We start from the raw sequence: 23,848 nt of genomic DNA, 5'->3' as shown, positions 1-23,848 counted from the left end.
AAGCCACACTGTAACAAAAAGTCTGCCAAGAAAATGTGATGCGATGTTCTCCCCGTGGGTTTTTATTATGCAAGATAGTATACCTTGGATAACTGGCCCAGTGGAGAGTTCTAGCCATTAGACTTTAAGACAAACACACTTACCCTTTCTGTACATACTCAACATGTTTTTTAGGAAGGACAGCAATTATTTTCTTTAGCAGTTCATCTGGATTCAGCAAGTTAGTTGTGGTCACATTGTAATGAGCCTAGAAAAAAAATGAATACTTTTTTCCCACACGGTCACTTGTGATTGAAGTTAGGATAGAGAATTGAGGCAGTAGTGATTTTGTCTGCAGCCACATCAAATCAAAAGTTCAGTCACTTCCCTGTCCCCTTTCAGCAATAAAGAGCACCAGGGACTAGGATCCTTGAACTACACCTCCCCAAGAGCCATTAAATTGCTCTGCTTAAATGGGAAAGTATGCATCCATCTGACATTTTATTTGATACGTTCCCTGAACACCAAGATTGGCAAGAAACTTGGTGTGCATGTTCATGACACAATTCTCCGTTTCAAGTGAAAACCTCAGCATAACCATTGCATTCTTTTGGAAGGTGTGGGCTATCACACATTGATTGTAATAGAGTCTCAAGAAATGTCAGTCAATGATATTCTAACTTGTAACATGATGTTCTAACTTGTCAAACTAGCCATCTTCTCAACATGTACAGTGTTATGGCTTGATTTATGAAGCTGCTGAATGTTTTATACCAGACCCAAGGGAGTCTCCCAGTTCCACAGGAACAAGCACAAAAAACACAACTGGGAGGGGAATATATACAAAGTCAATTTATATTGTTCAAAAGTGCAAAGTGCTCAAGTGCAATAAATAACAATACAGTAAGAAATTCATATAACCATTGTAATACAATACACACTGTACATTATATATACACTGTATCGGTGCCTATCTAAATATAAGAATTTTCAAAGCTCACATGAGTTAATACATAAATTTGCATGATAGCGCAGCCAGGTAAGAATCTAGAGTAGTCACCAGTCCAATCCCATATAGGGAATAATAAAGCCAATGGGCATATTTGCCGACGGGATGCTGCGGAGCAACTTTATCCAGTACCCGTTTTGTATTTCTTCCTCCTGGGCAGTCGTCTGGTGAATCTCGAAGCCACCTGCGCTTATACAGCCATGCAATCAGTAATGGTCCAGATACAAACCATTACTGATTGCATGGCTGTATAAGCGCAGGTGGCTTTGAGATTCACCAGACGACTGCCCAGGAGGAAGAAATACAAAACGGGTACTGGATAAAGTTGCTCCGCAGCATCCCGTCGGCAAATATGCCCATTGGCTTTATTATTCCCTATATGGGATTGGACTGGTGACTACTCTAGATTCTTACCTGAATGTTTTATACCGGCTTTATGCCACGGATTTATGGCCCAGGTTTTACACTTTTATTACATATTATTTTGAGAGCTGTCTCAAGCATCAAAAGGCAACATATACATTTTCTAAATATTAAAATATTGAGTAGTGTTCGGCTTGTACCTCTTAAGGTTTTTACTGTATGTTTGTTTTGAGATGGATACTGCAGGACACCCACCAAGGGAGCCCTGTCCAAAAGAAACTGAAGGCCTTCCTGTCCTCAAAGAAAGATATTAGAGCAGATTTTAAAGGGATCGATCTGTAAGCATCTGAAGGACTGCTTAGTAATCCAGGGAAGTCAACATGGTTTTGTCCCCAACAGATCTTGTCAGACCAACCTGGTTTCCTTCTTTGATCGAGTGCCGAGGTTACTGGATTGGGGGAACTCTGTTGACATGATTTATCTGGATTTCAGTAAAGCTTTTGATAAGGTCCCCCATGACATTCTAATGGGTAAACTGGAAGACTGCAGACTGGACTATAGGACAGTTTGGTGGATAGGTAACTGGTTAGAGGACTGCACCCAAAGAGTGGTGGTCAATGGCGTTTCATCAGATTGGAGGGAGGTGTCCAGTGGGCTCGGTTTTGGGCCTGGTACTTTTCAATATTTTTTATTGAATACCCCTGGATGAAGGGGTAAATGGGCTACTCATTAAATTTGCTGATGATACCAAATTGGGAGGAGTGGCAAACACCCCCAAGAAGAGAGAGTCAAAATTCAACAAGACCTGAATACTCTGGAGAAGTGGGCGGTTGTGAACAGGATGAAAATCAACTTAGATAAGTGCACACAGTATTACATCTGGGCCACAAAAATGTGAAGAACGAATAAAGGATGGGGGATACACTTCTGGGTAGTAGTGTATGCGAAAGAGATCTTGGAGTAAGAGTGGACAGTCAACTAAATATGAGCAGTCAGTGTGATATGGTGGCAAAAAAGGCAAACTCAGTCTTGGGTTGTTTCAAAAGGGCCATAGTGTCGAAATCGCAGGAGGTCATAGCCCCTCTCTATACTGCCTTGGTCAGGCTGCACCTGGAGTACCGTGTGCAGTTCTGGAGGCCTCACTTCAAAAAGGATGTGGACAAAATTGAGAGGGTGCAGAAGAGAGCGACGAGAATGATCAGGGGTCTGGAGACTGAGCCCTACGAGGAAAGGCTGAGGGCCTTGGGAATGTTTAGTTTGGAGAAGAGGAGATTGAGGGGGGACATGATTGCTCTCTTTAAATATTTGAAAGGCTGTCATTTGGAGGAGGGCAAGGAGCTGTTCCAGTTGGCAGTAGAGGGTAGGACTCAAAGCAAGGGGCTTAAATTACATGCACAAAGGTACCGGCTAGATATTACGAAAAACTTCTTCACGGTCAGAGTAGTTCAAAAGTGGAATCAGCTGCCTAGGGAGGTGGTGAGCTCCCCCTCACTGGCAGTTTTCAAGAAGAGGCTGGATAAATATTTGTCAGGGATGCTTTAGGCCCATCCTGCACTGGGCAGGGGGTTGGACTAGAAGGTCTGTATGGCCCCTTCCAACTCTGTGCTTCTGTGAAAGAGTTAGCTGGACTGCTTTTCCAACTGGCAACCATCATAATCCCTGCCAGTTTGCTCAGATATTTAAATCTGAGCATGGAAATTCTCCAAAAGTGCTGCAGATCTGGCCCCTGCTTGCACCTGACATTTAGACCCTTGTCACATCTGCGTAATGACCTGATCTGATGGGCTACATTGAAAAAGCTGCTCAGTAATACAAAAGAGAATTCTGCTGTAGCTGAATCCAAAAGAATTTGATGGCCTTCATTTTTGTGTTCTGTCATACAGAGCCAAAGCAGACCACCCTTTGGAACGAAATCTGCAAGTAACCTTCCAAATACTGCCCTCTTCAGCAGTGAAAGCAGTAAAACTTACTGGATTGTGAATTTAAGTGTAGCATACAGGCGAGAAATTTTTAGATAATGCTGACCGTGCACATGAAAGCTTTGTTCTGAAAGGCAAGGCAACTTTGTGAGTTTAGAATGTATGAGACACTCATTTAATCACCGCAGTCGCTGGACAAGCTTTGTGAACTGCAAACAAAATTGGCATCAGTAGCCTATAAAGCTGTTCAGCTGCTATAAGAAAAGACTGTTTTGAGATGGTAAACCCCAGGTGTGCCGCACAAGTGTCTAAAGATTCCATATCAGTTTTGATTTTTAAGGAGCCACAGGCTCCACTCTACTGTCCCTAAAGTTACAAAAATGTTAACTTACATGTGAACTATGATGTGCTGCAAATACAAGCCGCTTCCCTCAGGTGGGGTGGCAGAAATGCAAGAGGAATCCACCCCACCCACCTGAAATAGATCTCAAAGCTGGATGTCGTAACAAGGCTGGGGGGGGGGGGACTTGTAACTGTGAGCACGTACTAGTGGTTAGAGTATCAGGCTAGGATCTGGGAGACAGGTTTGAATCTCCACTCTGCCATGAACGCTTGGGCCCGTCATCCACCCTCAGCCTGAAGTCATGTATGCCAGCATTACCTGCCGTTACTGTATTCTGCATTTTGTACTTGTCATGGCTGTTTATAGATCATCTGAGAGATCATCTGAGAGTGTCTTAACTGCTAACATTAATTGCAGGAGAGCCAGTGGGGCCTCTCCGTTATCTGTTGAAAATATGTACTTTCACTTTTCCAGCAAATGTACCTGAAGGCGAGCTGCTAGCAGGGAACACTGTATCTTTTCCCAGAGACTGGGGTATTTTCACTATGTACTTCATTTAGTCTAAACTAATTAGTTCCCATGTAACTTCTTTGGGATTTTGCGCCAGAATGTCAACGGACCTCAAAGGGCAGGAAGTTTCCCTATAATTAGTAATGCCTTTGTTTGAGTTGTCACTTCTGCCAATTGCCACCTTTGTGTAAACACCCTGAACTGTATGGATCTCTAATAAAGTTGCTTCAACTGGACACCTGTGGGTTAACTGTGGAGAACGAAGGGCCCTAACTGCCAGGGACTGACACCTAACCTACCTCATCAAGTTGGTGCAAGGACAACGTGGAGAAAGGGAAAATATTCTAAGCCATTTTGGTTCTCCATGGGAGAGAAAAATGGGATATAAATAGTAAATAATATGGACACAGAGCAACAATATTTAGAACTGCAACTACAAAGTAAGGAAATATAGGCCACAATCTAAAGAGTGAATTTCCTGCAAGGAGCTGATGCTAACCCAGAGCCGATTTTGGTTTTCCAAACAACAGCCATCACCAGCACAAACAGCTTTGCAATACACCCCTCTGCTTCATAACTAGAGATGGGCACAAACCGAAATACGAATCAAAGTCCGGCATGAACTGGCGGTTTGTCAGAGCCCATTTCTGACAAACCATCATGAACTTTAGGCTGGTTCGTTTGGTTTGTTTTTAGGTTCGTCACTGCAGACAGCCTGGCACCGATCAATCAGTTTCCTAGGCAACAGAGGATGGACTTCCTGCAGACCTTCTGCTGGCTGGGAAGTTACGATTTGCTGACCTGGATGAGACGTTTTCACGAACCAAACGAACCAGTTCGTGAACCGGGGCAGGTTCATGAATGTTCGTGGTTTGTGAAATGTGACGAACCACTAACAGCACAGTTCAGTTTTTTCCGGTTTGTGCCCATCTCTATTCATGTTTGTCATGCAGTGGGGTAGAATACGGTGGGAGGCGGAAAAAAAACCCTCGAGGGCCAACAGAACTAGTAGCGATTTATTTTACTTATACCCCACATTTCTCCCCAATGGGAACACAAGGAGGCTTGTCCTTTTCTCCACTTTATCTCCACAACAATCTTGTGAGATAGGCTAAGCTGAGATTGTGACCGGCAATCCAGCAAGCTTCTATGGAAGAGTGGTGATTCAAACCTAGGTCTTTCAGATCCTAGTCTGAAACTTTAACCGCTACATGCTGGCTATGGACAGGAATTTGGCCATGTACTTCATAGTCACCTCCCACATCAGTCATCGGAAAAAAGTTCCCTTCTCTGTGTTAGCAACCTACCCGTAGCTTCCTTGGGCCTTCTTTTGCTGAGCCTTTCCTTTTACTGGGCGTCAGCATCATGATCACTTTATCCAAGCCTCTATCGAAGCTTCCAAACATTTTGGCACCTTTCTGTTTTTGCCCACTTCCCAGATGAGCCTGATTCAGATCCACTTCCATGGAGCGACACCTAGCACATGAAGAGGCAACAAAATACATGTTGGTTTTCAGCAGCTGGAAACGGGTAGCTGGAAGATACATCAACTAAAAAGTCTTTCAACCTCTGGATTTTCTTGGGGGGGGGGGGAGAAGAGGATCTGCCAGACAAAGACATGGTTAAAAGTACCTGCTGCACAACAGTAATTTGGGATTTCGAAAGCAAATTGTATACATGCTCCAATTCTCTGGGGGCATGAATGAATTTTAATTATGGAAAATAGGAATGTATCCAAGACTACTGAAGTGTGTAATGTTAAGATTTTTTTTTCTCCCCAGCCTTTTAACATTTGTTGGTAAGTGTAGGAAAGGATTTAAAGAGGGTTTAACACAGCAAACAGAGATGCCATTTTAAAAAGCTTTCCCTCCATCAATACGAGGATTAAGATAGTCTATTGTGTCATCTGAATATGCTCAAGAAAGTGGACACTTACCTTCTCTCTGGGCTAATGACCCCTGTCGCCAATTCCTCTGAATTGGTAGGAGTTGGTGGCTTCTTCGCTGAGATATCTTTCATGGCCTGACTGCGCTCTGCAAGATTTAACCAAATGAGATTTAGAAAAAGGCCTTATTACCATTTGAAATTTGCATGCGGACATGAGATATCCTGAACAGAGGTGGGCAGAGTGGCCATACAGCTAGCAAGACTGAGAGTAATATATTGCAGCTAAGAGGTGGAGGGGTGCGGCCCAAATGCTTGGTCCAAAAATGTTTGGTCCTCTCTTAAGCAAGTCTTTTAGCCTCATTTCATCATCTGAACACAGGGAAAATACGACTTTCTAGACTGGTTAATAAGGAATACCAACAGAGTGTATGTAAAGCTCTATCCTTAGAACTAACAGACAAATGCCAGACCCTGTGCAGACTGAAAACTTTGAGCAATGGCACACGCACTGAAATTGGATTTGCGGGTGGTTATCTCCTCAGGCAAACACACATCAGGAAAGAAAAATGAGTGCTGGAGGCATTTTGGGTGCTATAGCAACCGAACAAGAGGAACTGTGGCTGGCCATCACCATGAGAAGCAGGTGGTGGTAAAGGAAAGGAAACAAATGCATCAGGCAGTGGGGGTGGGGGGTGGGGGGGGGGGAGAAGAAGGGAACTGGATTTGCCCCTTCACCAGTGGGTCTTCATGGGTCCAAATTCATATAGATGCATTCGAGGCCTGCATTTCTATGCCTCGTTTTCCAATAAGAGCAGTAAGAATCAACTACAATTAAGAGAGTCATTTTAACCATTCCAGTGAGTTTGCGTTTCTGAACTTATATTTATTGTATGACATTTCTTAGCAAAGAAAAATGTAGGCATTGCAAGAAAAACATTAAAGTTGATAGAGAGAACACTGCAGTCTAAAATCTAGGGACAAAAATAGGAGTTTACTAAATTGACTAGTCAAGTTCATAGAAAAGGTGTCCTTTTTATTTGGCGCCACACCCGGATCTTCTACATCCTATATTAGCCCAACTTTCAGAGTTTTCTGATGGTTTTAAGATTCAGTTTCTGCTTGACAACCCAGATGTGGAAATAACTGAAATAGGAGCAAAGTTTCTGTACAGTGTTATGGCTATATGCCCTGACAAGTAATATCCTGTGTTAGGTTTTGCTACATTGTTGTTCTGCTCTTAGATGTAATTTTAATCTGTATGGACTCGTTTCTGTTTCTAAAATTTTCTTAATCTGACTGACTGACTACTATATTATATATATGCCAATACAGGCTTGCTTGGAGAAATTTATTTATTTATCTTATTTATAGTCCCTCCTTCCCACTGAGACTCAAGGCAGATTACACAGTGTGAAACCAGTAGAGTCCATTTCAAGGGCATTTCCATAAACAATGTCATAGGGTAAATAAGCACAATTTTACAAAGACAAAGCATCAGTAAGCATCCATACAGAGTTGAAGAAATGCTGAAACAGAACCTAATCAGTTCTAGGGCTGACATTAGACCACATGAAGCATAGGTAGCTCACAGGATCACATTTCAGGCAAGAGACCGTACGTAAGGCAACACAGTAGGGAAGTCTATGGTCCTTAACTCATTAGCGAAGCATCTGAGAGCCCCTCCCTATAATTAAAGGTTCTTCTCTGAGCTGCTCCCCCTCAACGCTCATGAACGCCTGAACTGGAGGAGAAAAGCAGAGAGGCCTTTGCCCATTTGGCTTTCAGAGGGACAACATGGCCCACTTGTTTCAGCAAGTGTCTAGCAGCTGGTTTTCCTCACTGAAGGCTGACCACGGTGGGCTTTTGCCGTCTTCTGTGCTCTGCCCTGCATTTTTCATGTATTCTTGGGGCCATGGAATTCTACTAGTTGCCCTCAGCCTGGGAACAGTGTTGGAGTAAACAATGTCTTATGTACACAGAAGAGAAGAATATCCTGCAGGGGGGCAGCAAGCTCTACCTAGACAGGACTGTAGGGAGAGCACTCCCCCCCACCCCTTATCTGTCTGCAGAATAAGCCTTTCTTTTAGAACTCTGAAAGAACTCTTAACTACCAAGGCAGCTAGGTTCTTTCCCTTCTCTTCCCTATGCAGTTTGTTAGTTCTATTAATAAAGCTTTTGTTACTCTTAATCCAGTGTCTTGACTACTGCATAGGCACTCTGCCAACAAATAGCTGGATACTATTCCACATCAGGGCACGAGCTGAAGGATTATGGGGCATACACGTTTTCAAGCAGCAGGAATGGACACCCTGTCAGATGTCAACAGAAGCCCGCACGAAGCTGCCACCAAATCCATCCACTACTGAGAGCAGCAGCATGGTTCCTACACAATCCCCATACCTTCAGAAGGAAGTGGATGATTCGGGGTGGTCAGCAGTCGTTTCTCACTCACGGCCCATGTTGGTGTCTTGGAAGCAGGCAGCATAAAAGGATCAAACTTGGCTGCAACTGTAGCATTAGAGTTCTCCTTGTTGGCATTTTTCTTTGATGCGCCTCTTCTTGGCATAGGAGGAAGCGGGTGGCGTGAACTCTCCACCATCCAGGAATACACAATGCTTTCAAAAAAAAAAAATTCCCATTAAGATTCAATTGTTATTTAACCCACTGAAGTTTCACGTCTCAAGCCAAGACCCACATTAATGGCCTATGGCCCCTGTTAGATAGGACACAGCCTAGTGGGGCAGGATTCCCTATCAAGTATTCAAGTGCCCCCATCCCAAAACCTGAGGTGGAATTATGACCATTAGCAGTTATTGGAAAGATTACAGCCATACAATTTTGGCTATTTGTATTGTGAACCATCCTCTAGTTCTACCTCTTTAGCACTCAAAGATGCACGTATAAGCAAATTCCTACGAAATTAACAATGTTGGATTCTCTAAAAACAGGGACAAAATCTGCAAGCTGAGAGCAAAGGGAAGTGTGCTTCTTGTTTGGCATTTGGGACAACTTTGGGTGGACTACAGTTCTATAAAAGAACAAAGAATGGACAACAGAACAGAAACTTAATTCAGTTTCCCAGAGAATGTGCTATAAGGTGATATCATGACATCAGCAAAGCTATGGCTTGCATTCTTCAGCCACTATATGTAAAATCAAGTCTTAACATCATGGCTGAAGAAACTGCTTTCTACCCTTTACCTTCTTAAATTTTAACATACAGCCTGAAGAGTTCTGCTGCACACAAAAGCTTGCAGAATGTTTTGTTTCAATTTGGTTTGTCCTCATAAAAGGTATTACACAGGTTTCGTTGCTCTTGATTTTGTTTGGACCACAATGGATGTTTTTACTTTTTCTGGGTTCTCTAGCCCACCATTACTGGCTTCAAATTCTAAGAAAGCCTGAATATTTGTCAAACAACGTATTTGTGATCACACAATCACAGAGTTGGAAGGGGCCATACAGACCTTCTAGTCCAACCCCCTGCCCAATGCAGGAGGAGCCTAAAGCATCCCTGACAAATATTCATCCAGCCTCTTCTTGAAAACTCCCAGTGAGGGGGAGCTCACCACCTCCCAAGGCAGCTGATTCCACTTTTGAACTACTCTGACCATGAAAAAGTTTTTCCTAATATCCAGGCGGTACCTTTCTGCATGCAATTTAAGCCCCTTGCTTCGAGTCCTAGCCTCTGCTGCCAACTGGAACACCTCCTTGCCCTCCTCCAAATGACAGCCTTTCAAATATTTAAAGAGAGCAATCATGTTCCCCCTCAACCTCCTCTTCTCCAAACTAAACATTCCCAAGGCCCTCAGCCTTTCCTCGTAGGGCTCAGTCTCCAGACCCCTGATCATTCTTGTTGCTCTCCTCTGCACCCTCTCGATTTTGTCCACATCCTTTTTGAAGTGAGGCCTCCAGAACTGCACACAATACTCCAGGTGCAGCCTGACCAAGGCAGTATAGAGAGGGACTATGACCTCCTGCGATTTCGATGCAATGGCCCTTTTGATACAACCCAAGACTGAACTAGCCTTTTTTGCCACCGCATCACACTGACTGCTCATATTCAGTTTACAGTCCACTCTTACCCCAAGATCCCTTTCACATAGACTACTGCCCAGAAGTGTATCCCCCATCCAGTATTTGTGCTTCCCATTTTTGTGGCCCAGATGTAATACTGTGCACTTATCTATGTTGAATTGCATCCTGTTCACAACCGCCCACTTCTCCAGAGTATTCAGGTCTTGTTGAATTTTGACTCTTTTGGGGGTGTTTGCCACTCCTCCCAGTTTGGTATCATCAGCAAATTTAATGAGTAGCCCGTTTACCCCTTCATCCAGATCGTTGATAAAAATATTGAAAAGTACCGGGCCCAAAACCGAGCCCTGCGGCACCCCACTGGACACCTCCCTCCAATCTGATGAAACGCCGTTGACCACCACTCTTTGGTGCGGTTCTCTAACCAGTTCCCTATCCACTGAACTGTCCTATAATCCAGTCCACAGCTTTAATTTAATTTTAATTTATATTCCGCCCTCCCCATGCCAGCAGGCTCAGGGCGGATTACAATTTATATACATTTAAAATGCATCTGACAATTTACACAGTTTAAAATTATAAATATATAAATATCCTAACATTTAAAATACATACATATACATATACTCAGCAGCATAATAAAATGCACTATACGCATACACAAGGCACCTCCCTTTCACCTTCACTAGAGCATTTACAGTGAAACTCAACAGACGGAGGATGTCGCTAGTGGGGAGGGCACAGACCATGCTCGACTGGACAGGGGGGCCTCACCTAGCATCAACCATACGCCTGGCAGAACAGCTCTGTCTTACAGGCCCAGCAAAAAGTCAATAAATCCTGCCAGGCCCTGATCTCATTAGACAGAGCGTTCTGTGCATCCACATCTCTCTGTTCATCCACATCGGTTTCTTAGAGCCCTTACAATATTTCCATCTTGCTGGAACAGTGAGGGCTTGAGCTTGCAAAAGCTCATGTTTGAGAAGAGCCCACCCTTCACTCGCTCCTTTCCCTTCCAGCACACTCCCCCACGGAATGACTCTCATCAAGCCTCTGAGTTCATTGAAGTCGGCCCTACGAAAATCTAACCTATCAGGCTACGAACTTCCTTGCCCCCCCCCCCACAGCAACTGGAATTCAAGGAGGACATGGTCACTTCCCCCTAAGGTCCCCACCACCTTCATCCCATCTACCAATTCTTCCCTGTTGGTTAATATTAAGTCTAGTATGGTCAAGCCCCTTGTAGCTTCCTCCACCATTTGAAAAAGGAAGTTATCGGCCAGGCAGGTCAATGAAGATTGCCAAAACCTAGATCTAAGCTTCTCAGTACGTGACAAGCATGCAAACTATTTAAAAAGCACCTTTTAAACTAAAATATGGGACAATTTTTATATTAGCATTTTGCTATATTAACATATTGCAAAGTTTTGCCCATCAGCAACCTCTGAATGTTGTTACAAGCCAATTCCTTTGCATGATCGTGTGCCTTTGTTGCAAAGGGGTGACAAAGTTCTTGGTTTGGATCCAGAGGCTGTTGTTTTCAGGGGCACAAGGAGAGCTGCCCAACATGTTCCACCTCCCAAACATGCCCCAGGGACCAAGTTAAAAAAAAAATCCTTGTGCCCCCAGACATGCTGTGTTGGATCCAATCCCACATGGCATTATTTTTGAAAAGGAGTTATAGATGAAGTCGTTGCTCCGCTCTTGGCTATGGTAACAGGCTATTCAGCAGAAGAACTAGTTAGTCACCCTTTTCCTTGCTGGGGAAAACTTATGTTACTGTAACAATTACTTTTTAAAAATTTAGCCACCGAGACTAGATCTTGCAATGCTGGAAGAATTCTGTTAAACCTGCATAAATACTGCCATTTGTATTGTAAGCTGTACTGTGTTACAGTTGAATATAAAAATAAAGCTTTACAGATATCCTTTTCTCCAAGGTTTCCTTTTTGTTATTTCTAGGCTTTGGTCAGTTATATTCTGAGCAGGGGCCATCAGGGCGAAAGATACTGCAGTTAGCCCATCTAGCAGGTGAAAACATTTTGGGGGACTTCAGGATCCTACCTAGCCATTGCCCTGCTCCACCTCCAGCAGGCATAAGTCTTGTGGAGTACCCCACTAGGGCTGATGCCCGGCCTAGCCCCAAAATGCAAGCCCCCCTTCACCACTTCTCCCCACTTTTGTGCTGGGCAGTATCACGAGGGCTCATTTCTGTAACACCAAGCCTGAGAGAAACTCAGGAGGCTGCAAGAATTCTTATTTTCTGAGCATTTTCAAGGCTCAGCATTAGAGAGAGCCTTGTTCATTGGGACCAGAAGGACAAAGATCATTGCCTGGAGTCAAAAGTGGCAAGATCTTCATGTTGCCTTCTGAGCATGTACAAAGCTGGGGATTCTTCTTCCCCTTATAACTGACTTCAAAACAAAATCTTCCAAGTGTCCCTGAAGTCAAGTCAGCTGAAGGTGAGGGAGACCACCTCCATCTTTCTCTGTGCGACTGTTTTAACAGAATACAAACCTGCTGCTACACAGTTACTGAGGATGTGACTGGTTTAAAAGCATCTCACAACTATAGATACCTGCTTGGCTTTGGGCGTAATACACGGCACAGGCTGAGCTTCGAAAGAGCCTAGAAACTCCAAGGATCCAAACGCAGCAGGCTTTTCACTACAGTCTGGAGCATCTTCAAAAGACAAAGTCTTTTTGAACTGTTAGAAAAGACGTTTGAGTGTATTTAGATTAGTGCTTTTCCAGAACCCCTCACTGGGCTGCGGGCCAACAGGTTTACCACCCCACCTGGAACATGTTTTCATTTTCACTTGTACAAAATAAAGCCTTCGTTTCTGTCATAGCAATTTCCCGTCATAAGACTGAGCTTCCTTGTAGAATAGGAATGTTACTCTCTCTGTGAGCACGACCAAGGTGCTCAGAGCAGGGACGGCCAGCTCCTTCAGCTCCTGGGCCAGCTCCTCCCTGCGCATGAACTCATGTGTGCTCACCGCCCCCGTGTCAGTTGGCTAGGGAGGGTTTGGCCCCTCCTGAAGACACAGCTGCTCCGCCTGGCAAGCAAGGGTGCCTGGCTTGCTCCTACGATTCAGACCATCTGGAGCTGGGAATCAGCAGGTTTAAAAAGCCTCCTCCCCTTTGCCCAGTGAGGTTCACGGAAAGGGCTAGTGAACAGTATGCGTGCTACTGCTCTGAACTAGAATGGTGCAACTGTCCTTTGAAAGTTTGTGGGGGAAGCCCAGGCACAATTTTTTTAACCAAACCAGATCAATCCTCAAAGTGAAGACCATTATTGAACTACTTTTCCCAAGGATTGAGGTTTTTGCATTACTGTCAAATATATCTAAACAGGGCAAGGGTTTTTTGGGGGGGGGTACTAAGTTAGAGAGACCTTTGTGAAAGAAGAGCTAGAACCATAAACAACTAAGATTATCCTACTGGGTAGTTCTATATTGTCTAATGTCAGTCCTAGAATCGCTTATGCTCTGTTCCAGCATTTCTTCAACTCTATATCAGATTTCTACTAATGTTACATCTTTGTAAGCTTGCATTTATTTATCCTGTGGCGTTGTTTATTGAAATGCCCTTGATATTGGCTGTACTAATCTCACACTACATAATCTGCCTTGAGTCTCAATGAGAAAGGCAGACTACAAATGACAAACTAATAATAAATCAATAGATTAGGGACAATTACATTAAAAGAGGAAGGCAAGCTATGAGAAAGGCAGCTGTTTTAAGAGGATGAATATTTTTTTTGCACCATGCGTCGCTAAGCCTAGAGCTTAGTTTTCACCTCTGGCATCTAAGAGGAGACCTGCCCACAATAGATTGCAGACTGCTTGTTTGACTTGGAAGGTTTGCAGAAGGCTGCCAGGCCCAGCCTGGTAACCAGTGAGAGACAGGGTGGGACGTGCAGCTTGGGCAATGGAACAGACACCATTCCTCACACACAGTATTTTGCAATTATTACGCTTTATCACTTTGCCATACTTAAACCAGAACACTCGCTGAGCGACAGTCTGAGCTGCCCTCCATTCAGCCCTGTGGTTTATTGTCGACAAAAACACGCATCAAGCTTTCAAGACTCCTCATCTTGACATGCTGCTTTTGGTTTCTCCTCACAATATGTGGAAGAATAACTCACCTTCCTCTCTCTGCCTGGAGTGACATTCATGGAGTCGCACACTAAAGAAGGAATCCTCAGACGAACGGGCTTGCCATGAGCTTTCTTGGACTGAAGCAAGAGATACGTTGCAGACGTGTGGTCGTATTTCCACTAAGAATACAAGAAGGACCTAGGTTACCGTTTCAGCCACTGCCCTTTGAACAGCAGGAGCTACCTTGAAGATCACACGAGTAAATCCCAGTGGAATTAAAGTGGCATGGCTATAGCTAGTATGAAAGTACCCGGCCCCTGTTCCGATGATGAAAAGCAGCAAAATGAAGCCACCTGCCGCCCAGATGGGAGAACTCTATATCTACTTAGGGATTTCCCAGACATGCAGAAAGAGATGACTTTGTAAGTTACCCTGAAAAGAGAGTAAAAAAAAAGAAGAAACCTTTAAAAAATGACCGAATGAAAGTGCTGGAGAGGAGGCAGAATATAGAGAGCAAATGAGTGCAGCCTTGCCAACCTTCAGGTGGGTCTGGCGTTCTCCTAGAATTACAACGGGTGTACAGAGACCCGATTCCTTGAAGGAAACGGCAGCTTCAGAATTCAGAAGGATTCTATGACATCACATCCCTGCTGAGCTCTCCCCTCCCCAGGTTTTGCTCCCAAATATCCAGGAATTCCCCAGTCTGGAGTTGGCAACCCTTACCAAGTGTCACTTGCAACAAGGGGGAAGAGAACTCAGACTCTTCAGAGCCCCTGAATGCTTACAGAATTCGGGGGGGGGGGTATGATTTCGAAACCCCCTCATAAAATGTATATTTTGTACCCTAGCTTTTCTAAGATGTAGATCACCAGTTCCCAACTTTTGTGTATGAGGACCCCTTTTTAACCTCAAAAAAATATCACAGACCCGCCACATGATAGTAGTTGTAGTATTAGTATCTACTGAGAAAATACATAAAGGCATGAAGATTCAAATGACAATGCTTAATGTGCATATGGATTTGTGGACCCCAAACTAGTTAAGCACACACACAGCTTGCCTCCACTAGAAACGTTTGCTATATTGTAGACTCTTTCTATGAGATTAGGAAAGTGCACGTTTCTAGGACGCTGATATTTTTCCTGGTACGTCCTGGCCCGTAAGTTATTCATACCACACACCCTCCCACAGAAAAATCAAGGTGATTTACCAGAAACTCAAGCTTAAGCAGCAACATAAAAACATGCTAAAAGCTAGAAAACTTAGCAGCAGCAGCAGCAGGAGGTTATAAAAAAAAGTTGTCCATTTGAGTAAGTTGGACAATTTAGACTCAAGACTCCATTAAGACTGCTTTTTTCCTCCACCATGGTCACCGATTTCTGTGAAATTCACCTTCTGCTTCAAGATTCTGCTGCATTAATTTTCTAATTGTAAAACAGTCTGTACTGTTCAAGTCAATGTGCCATGAAATATGCAGATTCTTACCATGAAATAAGCAGTTGATTGCTGTGAAGGCACGGCCTGAGTCGTAAGAATTTAGGTTTGTAAAAAACAAAAACAAAAAAAAACCCTTTCAAGAGGTACGAAAACCCCGTAATGGATTCTGTGTGGCCTTGGTGAGGTGTGTGGACCAGCTTATTTGCAGGCACTCCGGTTGGTTGGTTTTCGAGGAGTATGCCAGGGGACCCTGCCAATCCTTAGAAAGATATCTGGGCTTCCCCCGTCAGAAGATCCCAAAGGGAACAAGATACCCTGAAGAGGACAGCATGCCTAGCACTGCCTCCGGTGCCCCAGCAACAGAAGGATTCCCGAGTGCATTCTTGAACAATGGAAATGTCCAGCAAGCCTGGACTGAGCGCCCATGAGGCAGCACTTGGAAACCCTCCTGCAATGTGCAGTGACTCCACATCAGGAGTGCAAAGTTTTCCTTGAAAGCAGGGCCTTTCACAGTGTCAGCTCACACCAATGTTTCCGAGAAACAGGGCAAGGCTTGAAGGATGTGAGCGACATTTATGGCCCACGGTCCCAATGCATTTTGCAGACGGAAAAAATATCTGTTGACAAAGGTTCTTACAACTTATTGTGTCCAAAGGTCTGACTAGCCCTCCCTGTGAAAACAATTTTTTTTTAAAAAAAAAATTATAGATAGCACCTCTAGCTATTTCCTTATGCCAATTTTCTGAAGCAGCAGTTTTTAAAATCTTGATAGAAATTTTTCTAATGGACATACCAAGATTCAAATACCATTCTGTCATTTTTTAATTCCCCAAAAAATTTATTAATAAAAATTGTACAACATGACGTCAACATTAATACCTGCACCATACAAAGACTGACAATGACAAAAAAGGCAACCTGTACAACCTACTGAATCCCTTCAGACTTCGGCATTGCTAAATAGACACTGGACAGGCATTTAGGACATTACCAGACGTAAAAAAAAAAAAAAATCGATCTCAAAAATATGGATCTGCTGCAACCACTTCTTGTTCAGAAAGATAATCCACCACTGGGAGTCAAAATTCTTGGAAAGACCTTTGATAAGTTTCCAGATTCGGCCTAGTTGAAGTACTCATACTTTTGCTTTGAATGAAATGCTCCCACAAGCTATTATGCCACATTTGTAGTGTCGGGCCCTGTTTTCCTTCCATTTTTTTCGCAATTGCGATTTTTGCAATGGCAAGGAGAGTTGTAGCTGATGCAGCTTTTATTTTGGAGCAATTCAACATTGGACAGTAAGGTAGCAAAACTGCTTCAGGTAGGGCTGGCAAGTTACATCCTGTAATTATCTTTATCTCCAATAAAATTTGTCCCCCAAATAGCTGGATAACTGGGCAGTGCCACCAGCAGTGTAAAAAATCGTGAAGCTCACAAGGGACCATGGGACCGTCCTCCTTTCTCATCCTGAACTCCTGCACAGAATGTTGTGGGGATGACAACAAAAAGGGGAACACAGGAAGACAATGTGATCTGCCCCAAGGTCCTTAAAGTGAGAGATTAAAATGTTTTTAAAATCTGATTTGTTCATTGAAGTATCTGTGTGTGGCACAGGATTCTGATTACTTTGTAGAGTTCACGCCACGTTCAAGAAAATTGATCCAACTGTTGTCCCAGGCGAACAGCCTACAAAATCACCCCAAAGGGCCCACAGCTTCACACTGCAGCAGAAGAACAATGATGATGGGAACAGTCTCTTTCCAAGAAAAAGGTCAAGCAAGCTTCTACATCCCCCCCCCCCCAAATTTCTAGGAACAGTTTGAAAACCACAGGGTTAATGCCAGGGGGAGCCAAAATCACTTACAGCTCTCATCAGCCACATTTAATTTTGAACTTTTTTAAAATTCAAAGCTATTCAAGGACAGTTCTAAGTAAGCAAAAGCAACAGACAGAAGAGTGAAAAGGTATTTCAGGGCTTAGACTTGAATAAAAACGGAGATCTCAGCTTTCAGAAACAGGAGGATATTAAGATATGCGAGCAAATCCATTTGGGCCCATTTGTCTAGTTCAAGAACCATTATTAGAGTCAAACTTTACCTCCGAAATAATGTTTGCCATTCTTTCTCGGCTACATTTGTGGAACACTGAAAGCTCTGTGATGCAGTCGTCATCAAGATGCCCAAGCTGAAAAGAAATCCACCTTGGTATTAATGTTTACTTGCTGATGTTCAGTCTTATGGCTTTGTGCACCTCTGACACCTCTTCCCCACGGTATATTTATTTTTACATTTGATCACTTAGGCACCCAATCACTTTGCTTTTCTTAACCTGCAAACCCAAATACACTTTCTCTAATTTAAGCACACATTTGTACATTTTCTTAAAAGAAGCCCACAATAATGTAAACTCAGTTTTGACTACACCTGATTGTGTCAGGTCCAGTGTATATTTAACTGTACTGACTCCATTTTCTAACGCTTCTAGTGTCTAAGTACTTTCCCCGCAGGTGCACCAGTTCCCAGGCAGCTTTCCCACCGGAGGAGACTGTTTTGTCTAACACCGTTCCACCAAGCATTGGCCTTGACGGAGAGCAGCTTCCCAAGACTGAAAGATGTTGTTTTGAGAACTGTGGGGGGAGGCTGATGCAGATGGGAACTGTTACTCTGTACCTCATGCTTTGCCCTTCATTGGTAACAATGACTATGTACCATCCTGAGTCTCCTATTCAGGACAGTGGACTATAATGGACCTTTTCTGCAGTAAAGTTTCCTTGTTCAAACAATGGACTCTTGTTTGCTTTTGAGAGGGAACCTGTAGGAAGAGCCTTATCTAGCCACAAGCTGACATTTTGTTACCAATCATGCCTGAGTCGGGCCCAGCGGAATCCAAGGTAGTCCCGGACAAGGATCCCTTGTTTGATCCGTATGCGTCCCCCGACAGTCAAACAGCGCAACCCCAAGAATCTCAAGAACCGGTGTCAGTCGGGGCCGGAGCTTCGACTTCTACACCGCCTCTCATCGACCTCGGCAGTGAGGGGACCAGGCCGACGGCTGCCGCTCTCCCCTTGATCTCGTTACCCACCCCGTCGGAGTGGGGAGCCAGACCCCGAGAAACGCGAGAGTGCCGGGCCGGAGGACTACATCCTAGAGTTTCGATGGACGGGCGCCGAAGCCTAGGGACTGTCCCTGAGCTGGATAGCAGCCAACCGTGGCTGTTTTGGAACAGGACGACCGAACAGACGGACGGGAATACATCCCGCCGCGGCGCCCTGAGTTGGGATTATTCGGAACTTGCCCCATGGAAAGAGCCAACGGAAGTTCCTGAACAAAGTTGGGTGCAGATGCAAAGTCGCACCCATGCTGTAGATTCCGGCATCTCGGCAGTGACGGGTCTAGCCAAAGGAATTCTAGCAGCGAGATCGAGAGTCGATCAAGGAGATCCTCCGCCTTGGGGGCCGTTTTCCCCGGTGAGTACAACCGAGGGAGGTTCCGTTATGGGGCAACCGGGTCCAAGCCGAATGCAACAGTTGGAAGCTAGACTGATCGATATGGAGGAAAGTTTGGCTTATGCCATTCACCTAATCTCAGCGATGGGGGCAGGAGAGAGACTTTCACCTGAAGAAATGGCTGTACAAATAGCCACCCTCCAAAGCGTTATGTCCTATCCAGTGGAGGACGGTGGAGAACCGGGAGAACCGCCCGCGGAACTCCCTAGATTAGACGAAATTCCGCCTAGCGGGGATACTCCAGCTGAGGCACCCGGAGAGACTCCAACAGAACCCCCTAAATCAGACGGGGATACACCTCCCGAGGAGACTCCAGCTGAGGTGCCTGGAGAAGGGGAAGAAGGGCCAACCCGTCCAACCGAGACGACGGTGATACCCCCTCCTGCTTCTCCAACAACGGTTCGGCCGGCTCAGACGGAAGAGCCTCCGGCTCCTTCTGGGGAGGAATTGCCGCAACAACCGCTAGAAGTGGTCCCCATTCAACTAACCCCGAGGGACGGTCTACCGGCACCTCAAGACCAGCCTCTGCTTCCCAGAGTCACGACGCCGGGAGGGGCAAGCCCGCGTGGCCCACCACCCATAAGGCCTTCGCCGCTGCGGCCCCTTCCGCTCCGACCGCAACTAACCCCTTTGCAGCAACCGATACGTTTGCCACTTGATCAACCCGTGTTACCACCTCCGAACCAACCGGTGGGACCTACACCACTACGACCCCACCAACCCACCCCTCAGCGGCCGGTCATTACTCAACCGCAACGGCCACCTCCACCTCAACCGCTACTGCCGGCACCTCCGGTATTGCCACCACCAGCTCGACCAAGATTGCAGCAGCCTGCCCGACCACGGCTACAGCCACCGGCCCAGCCGAGGCCGCCACCGCCAGCCCAGCCGAGGCCGCCACCGCCAGCCCAGCCGAGGCCACCACCGCCAGCTCAGCCGGTGATGCCGCCGCCAGCGCAACCAGCGCCGCTACCACAACCGGGTCCCCAACCACTTCCCCTCGTCCCTCAAGTACCATTGATGCTTCCGACGGACTTCTACCCAGCACCGGCACCGAGACAAGACCTCCCGATGGGCTGGGTGAAACTGGAAGCTACTTTTGATGGGGATCCCTCCAAACTGGGATTTTTCCTAGTGCAAGTCGTGCAATTCTTCAACCGATGGGGACATCTCTTCGGCAGCGAGGCCAGTCAAATTGAACATCTTGGCTCCCGCTTACAAGGCAAAGCGGCGGATTGGTATGTAGGTCTATACAATATAGGGGCCCCGGAACTCAATACTCTCCAGGGGTTGGTGGATGCTATTCGAGCACAATATGAAGACCCCTTAGAGGAAACCAGGGCCCGAACAGAATTGCAAGCTATTAAACAAGGCAGCATGTCGGCAAGAGACTATATTACGAAATTCCGACAATTAGCTGCCAAATGCCCTAGGTGTGAGGAGTCCACCAAAATCATCCTGTTCAAGCAAGGGCTAAACCCGAGACTTCTGGACAGAGCCCTTATGCAGGACAATCCTCCTACGTTGTTAGGTTGGATCCAACTTGCATGCGAAGTCGAAAATCGCATTTTGGAAGTCCGTTTGGTTGAACAACAACAACAAACGGAACAAAGAAGACCCTTGACCCTACAGAAGGGAGGACGGGGAGCTGGATACGCCACTCGTGGAGCGAGAGATGCTAGATGGCAACAAGGGCTGTGTTTGCAATGCGGACAAGCCGGTCACTTTGCAGCACAATGCCCCTACCGGCCTGTGCAAAGACCCCCGCTTCAACTACGGCGTCCAACCCTTGCTCCATTTCCTACTCTCCAACGCCCGGTTCCCGCGCCACGAGCGAACAGAGGCCGCGGCGCTTCCCAAAGGCCCGCCTCAGACAGAGGGCTGGAAGCGGAAGAAGTTATGGAATACGACCCCGCTTCCCCAAACGCTGAGGTAAATCCGGAAAGCCCCCAGTCGGGAAACGAGATGGATCTGTCGTAAAAGGGCCCAAACGACAGATCCACCCCAAGCCCGTCCCTGCGCGGAACCGGCCACCTGGGTCCATCTTATTCATGCCTGTGACTTTACTTAACCCGGATAGAAAGATGCACATTCGAGTGCAAGCCCTCATCGACTCGGGCTGCTCAGGAGATATCATCGCCCCAGCCCTAGTCAACGGACTAGTTTTACCAACTCGTGAATTACAAAACCCAGTAATTTTTGAACAAATGGATGGCACCAATATGAACCCTGTTACCACTGAAACCATTCCAGTAATCACCGGCATGGGCCAACACTGGGAGAAAAGATCTTTTGTCATCAGCTCCACTGCCAAATACCCGTTAATCCTAGGCAGTAAGTGGCTATGTGATCACAATCCCTACATAAATTGGGCAGAAGGATGCGTCACCTTCCGCCACGCCAACTGTAAAAACCATCGCTGGAACCAAAACTGGGGTAGAGATCCAACTCACACCGAGAAGGCCCTTCTCACCCAAGAAGAAATAAACCAAATACCCGAACCGTACTGGCCCTTTTTGAATGCTTTCTCCGAAGAAGAGGCTGATACTTTACCCCCACACCGACGAACGGACTGTGCGGTGGAGATTGTGCCTGGAGCCTCATTGCCCAAAGGGCGACTTTATCCCATGAGTCTCCATGAACGAGAAGAACTCCGAAAATTCATCGACACCAATCTACAAAGAGGGTTCATCTGCCCAGCCAATAGCCCCCATGCAGCTCCGGTACTCTTTGTGAAGAAAAAAGATGGGGGACTTCGGCTGTGCACGGACTTCAGAGGACTTAATGCTGTGTCCACCAACAACGCCTATCCCATCCCGCTCATCCGAGATCTTCTCAACGTCGTGGCCCAAGGTAAGATCTTTACAAAATTAGATTTAAAAGATGCTTACTTCCACGTTCGTATCAGGGCAGGGGATGAGTGGAAAACCGCATTTAATACACCCCTCGGACAGTATGAATACTTAGTTATGCCCTTTGGATTGGCGGGAGCCCCGTCTGTATTCATGTCCATGATAAATGAAGTTCTACACGAATTCCTCTATAAAGGTGTAGTGGTGTACCTTGATGATGTATTAATTTATTCGGACTCAGAGGAGGAACACATCCAAATGGTGCAAAAAGTCCTGTCCACTTTGATGAATAATAAACTACCCATTAAGCTGTCCAAATGTGAATTCCACAAAACTGAACTCACTTACCTTGGGTACTGTATCTCCCAGGAGGGGTTAAAAATGGATCCAGCCAAAATACAAGCAATCCAAGAATGGCAAACTCCCACCACCCGCAAAGAACTGCAGTCCTTCCTGGGTTTTGCCAACTTCTATAGAGACTTTATAGCAAACTTTGCCCAAATCACGCTCCCCTTAACCGAATTGTTAAGGACAAAAAATAAAGGGGACCAGGCTAAAAAACCCTCCTCCAAGATACAATGGACATCCGATTGCCAAACTGCTTTCGAATGCCTGAAAGAGCAATTTGTAACAGAACCCATCCTCTGCCACCCCAACGAAAATTACCCTTTCATAGTACAAGTCGACGCCAGCGATACGGCGATAGGAGGGGTATTATTGCAGAAGGGGGAGGATGGGAAACTACGGCCTTGTGCATTCCTGTCAAGGAAATTTTCAGAAACAGAAAGGAATTGGAATGTGTGGGAGAAGGAAGCTTTTGCAGTAAAAGCAGCCCTCACTAACTGGAGACATTGGCTGGAGGGGGCGCGATATCCCTTCGAGGTCTGGACAGATCATAAAAATCTGGAGGCCCTTCGAAGCCCTCGCAGACTGAATGCCAAACAATTACGATGGGCAGAATTCTTTTCCAAATTCAATTTCACTCTAAATTACCTCCCGGGCAAGACTAACTTTCTTGCAGACGCCCTATCGCGCATGCCCCAACACAAAAGCAAACGGGAGGAGACTGTAGACACGGTCTTCTCCCCTACGCAATTGGGAGGCGTGGTGACTACCCGCAGCCGCGCAAGCCAGCCCCTCCCGCATAACCAGGAGTGGAAATCGAAACTTAAAGCTGAGGTGGAAAGAGAGGGGGATAAGGCGCCTAAAAGCAAACTGACTCAATCTCCACAGGGGGATTGGCTAGCGGGAAACAAATTTTATGTCCCTGACAGCCTCCGACGGGAGGTATTACAACGATGTCACGATGCCCCCACTGCTGGTCATTATGGGTATCTGAAAACGTTGCATCTAATACAACGGCAGTTCTGGTGGCCGGGCATGCGCAAAGACATTTCCCAATACGTTAGCTCCTGCCCCATTTGCCTCAGCGCCAAAACCCGAAAAGGGAAACCTCCAGGCCTCTTACAACCATTGGAAACGCCTAACAGACCGTGGGAAATAATATCGATGGACTTTATCACTGATTTACCCCTTTCGAAAGGACATAATTGCATTTTAGTCGTGGTAGATCTGTTCTCCAAACAAGCTTATTTTATTCCATGTACTGCTATACCCACCGCTCGGAAACTGGCGGATTTATTCTTGAAACACATCGTAAAATTACATTCTTTTCCGTCCAAGGTGATTTCGGATCGCGGCGGACAGTTCGTTGCCAACTTCTGGCGGGAGCTTTTGCGAATGTTGAATATTGAGCAAGGAATCAGCTCAAGCCACCACCCACAAACCGACGGACAATCCGAAAAAACTAATCAGATTTTAGAGCAGTTCCTTCGTTGCTACATTAATTTCCAACAAGATAATTGGGTGGACCTTCTTCCTTTAGCTGAGTTCTCATACAACAA

The 23,848-nt window shown here is 45.7% G+C and overlaps 1 protein-coding gene across 1 annotated transcript in view; it reads right to left on the bottom strand.

The window, feature by feature from the left end:
* Positions 1-23,848, bottom strand: part of MELK (maternal embryonic leucine zipper kinase) — a 48,906-nt gene that overhangs the window by 2,491 nt on the left and 22,567 nt on the right. The window contains 8 exon segments of the mRNA XM_054986694.1: positions 144-247; positions 5,431-5,599; positions 6,060-6,156; positions 8,411-8,591; positions 8,593-8,625; positions 12,624-12,752; positions 14,198-14,329; positions 17,685-17,771. Coding sequence (XP_054842669.1) covers positions 144-247; positions 5,431-5,599; positions 6,060-6,156; positions 8,411-8,591; positions 8,593-8,625; positions 12,624-12,752; positions 14,198-14,329; positions 17,685-17,771 — 932 coding nt within the window.

This window comes from Eublepharis macularius, chromosome 8 (genome assembly GCF_028583425.1).
Source record: "Eublepharis macularius isolate TG4126 chromosome 8, MPM_Emac_v1.0, whole genome shotgun sequence".
Taxonomy (NCBI): Eukaryota; Metazoa; Chordata; class Lepidosauria; order Squamata; family Eublepharidae; genus Eublepharis; species Eublepharis macularius.
This window is presented reverse-complemented; position numbering and strand designations above follow the sequence as displayed.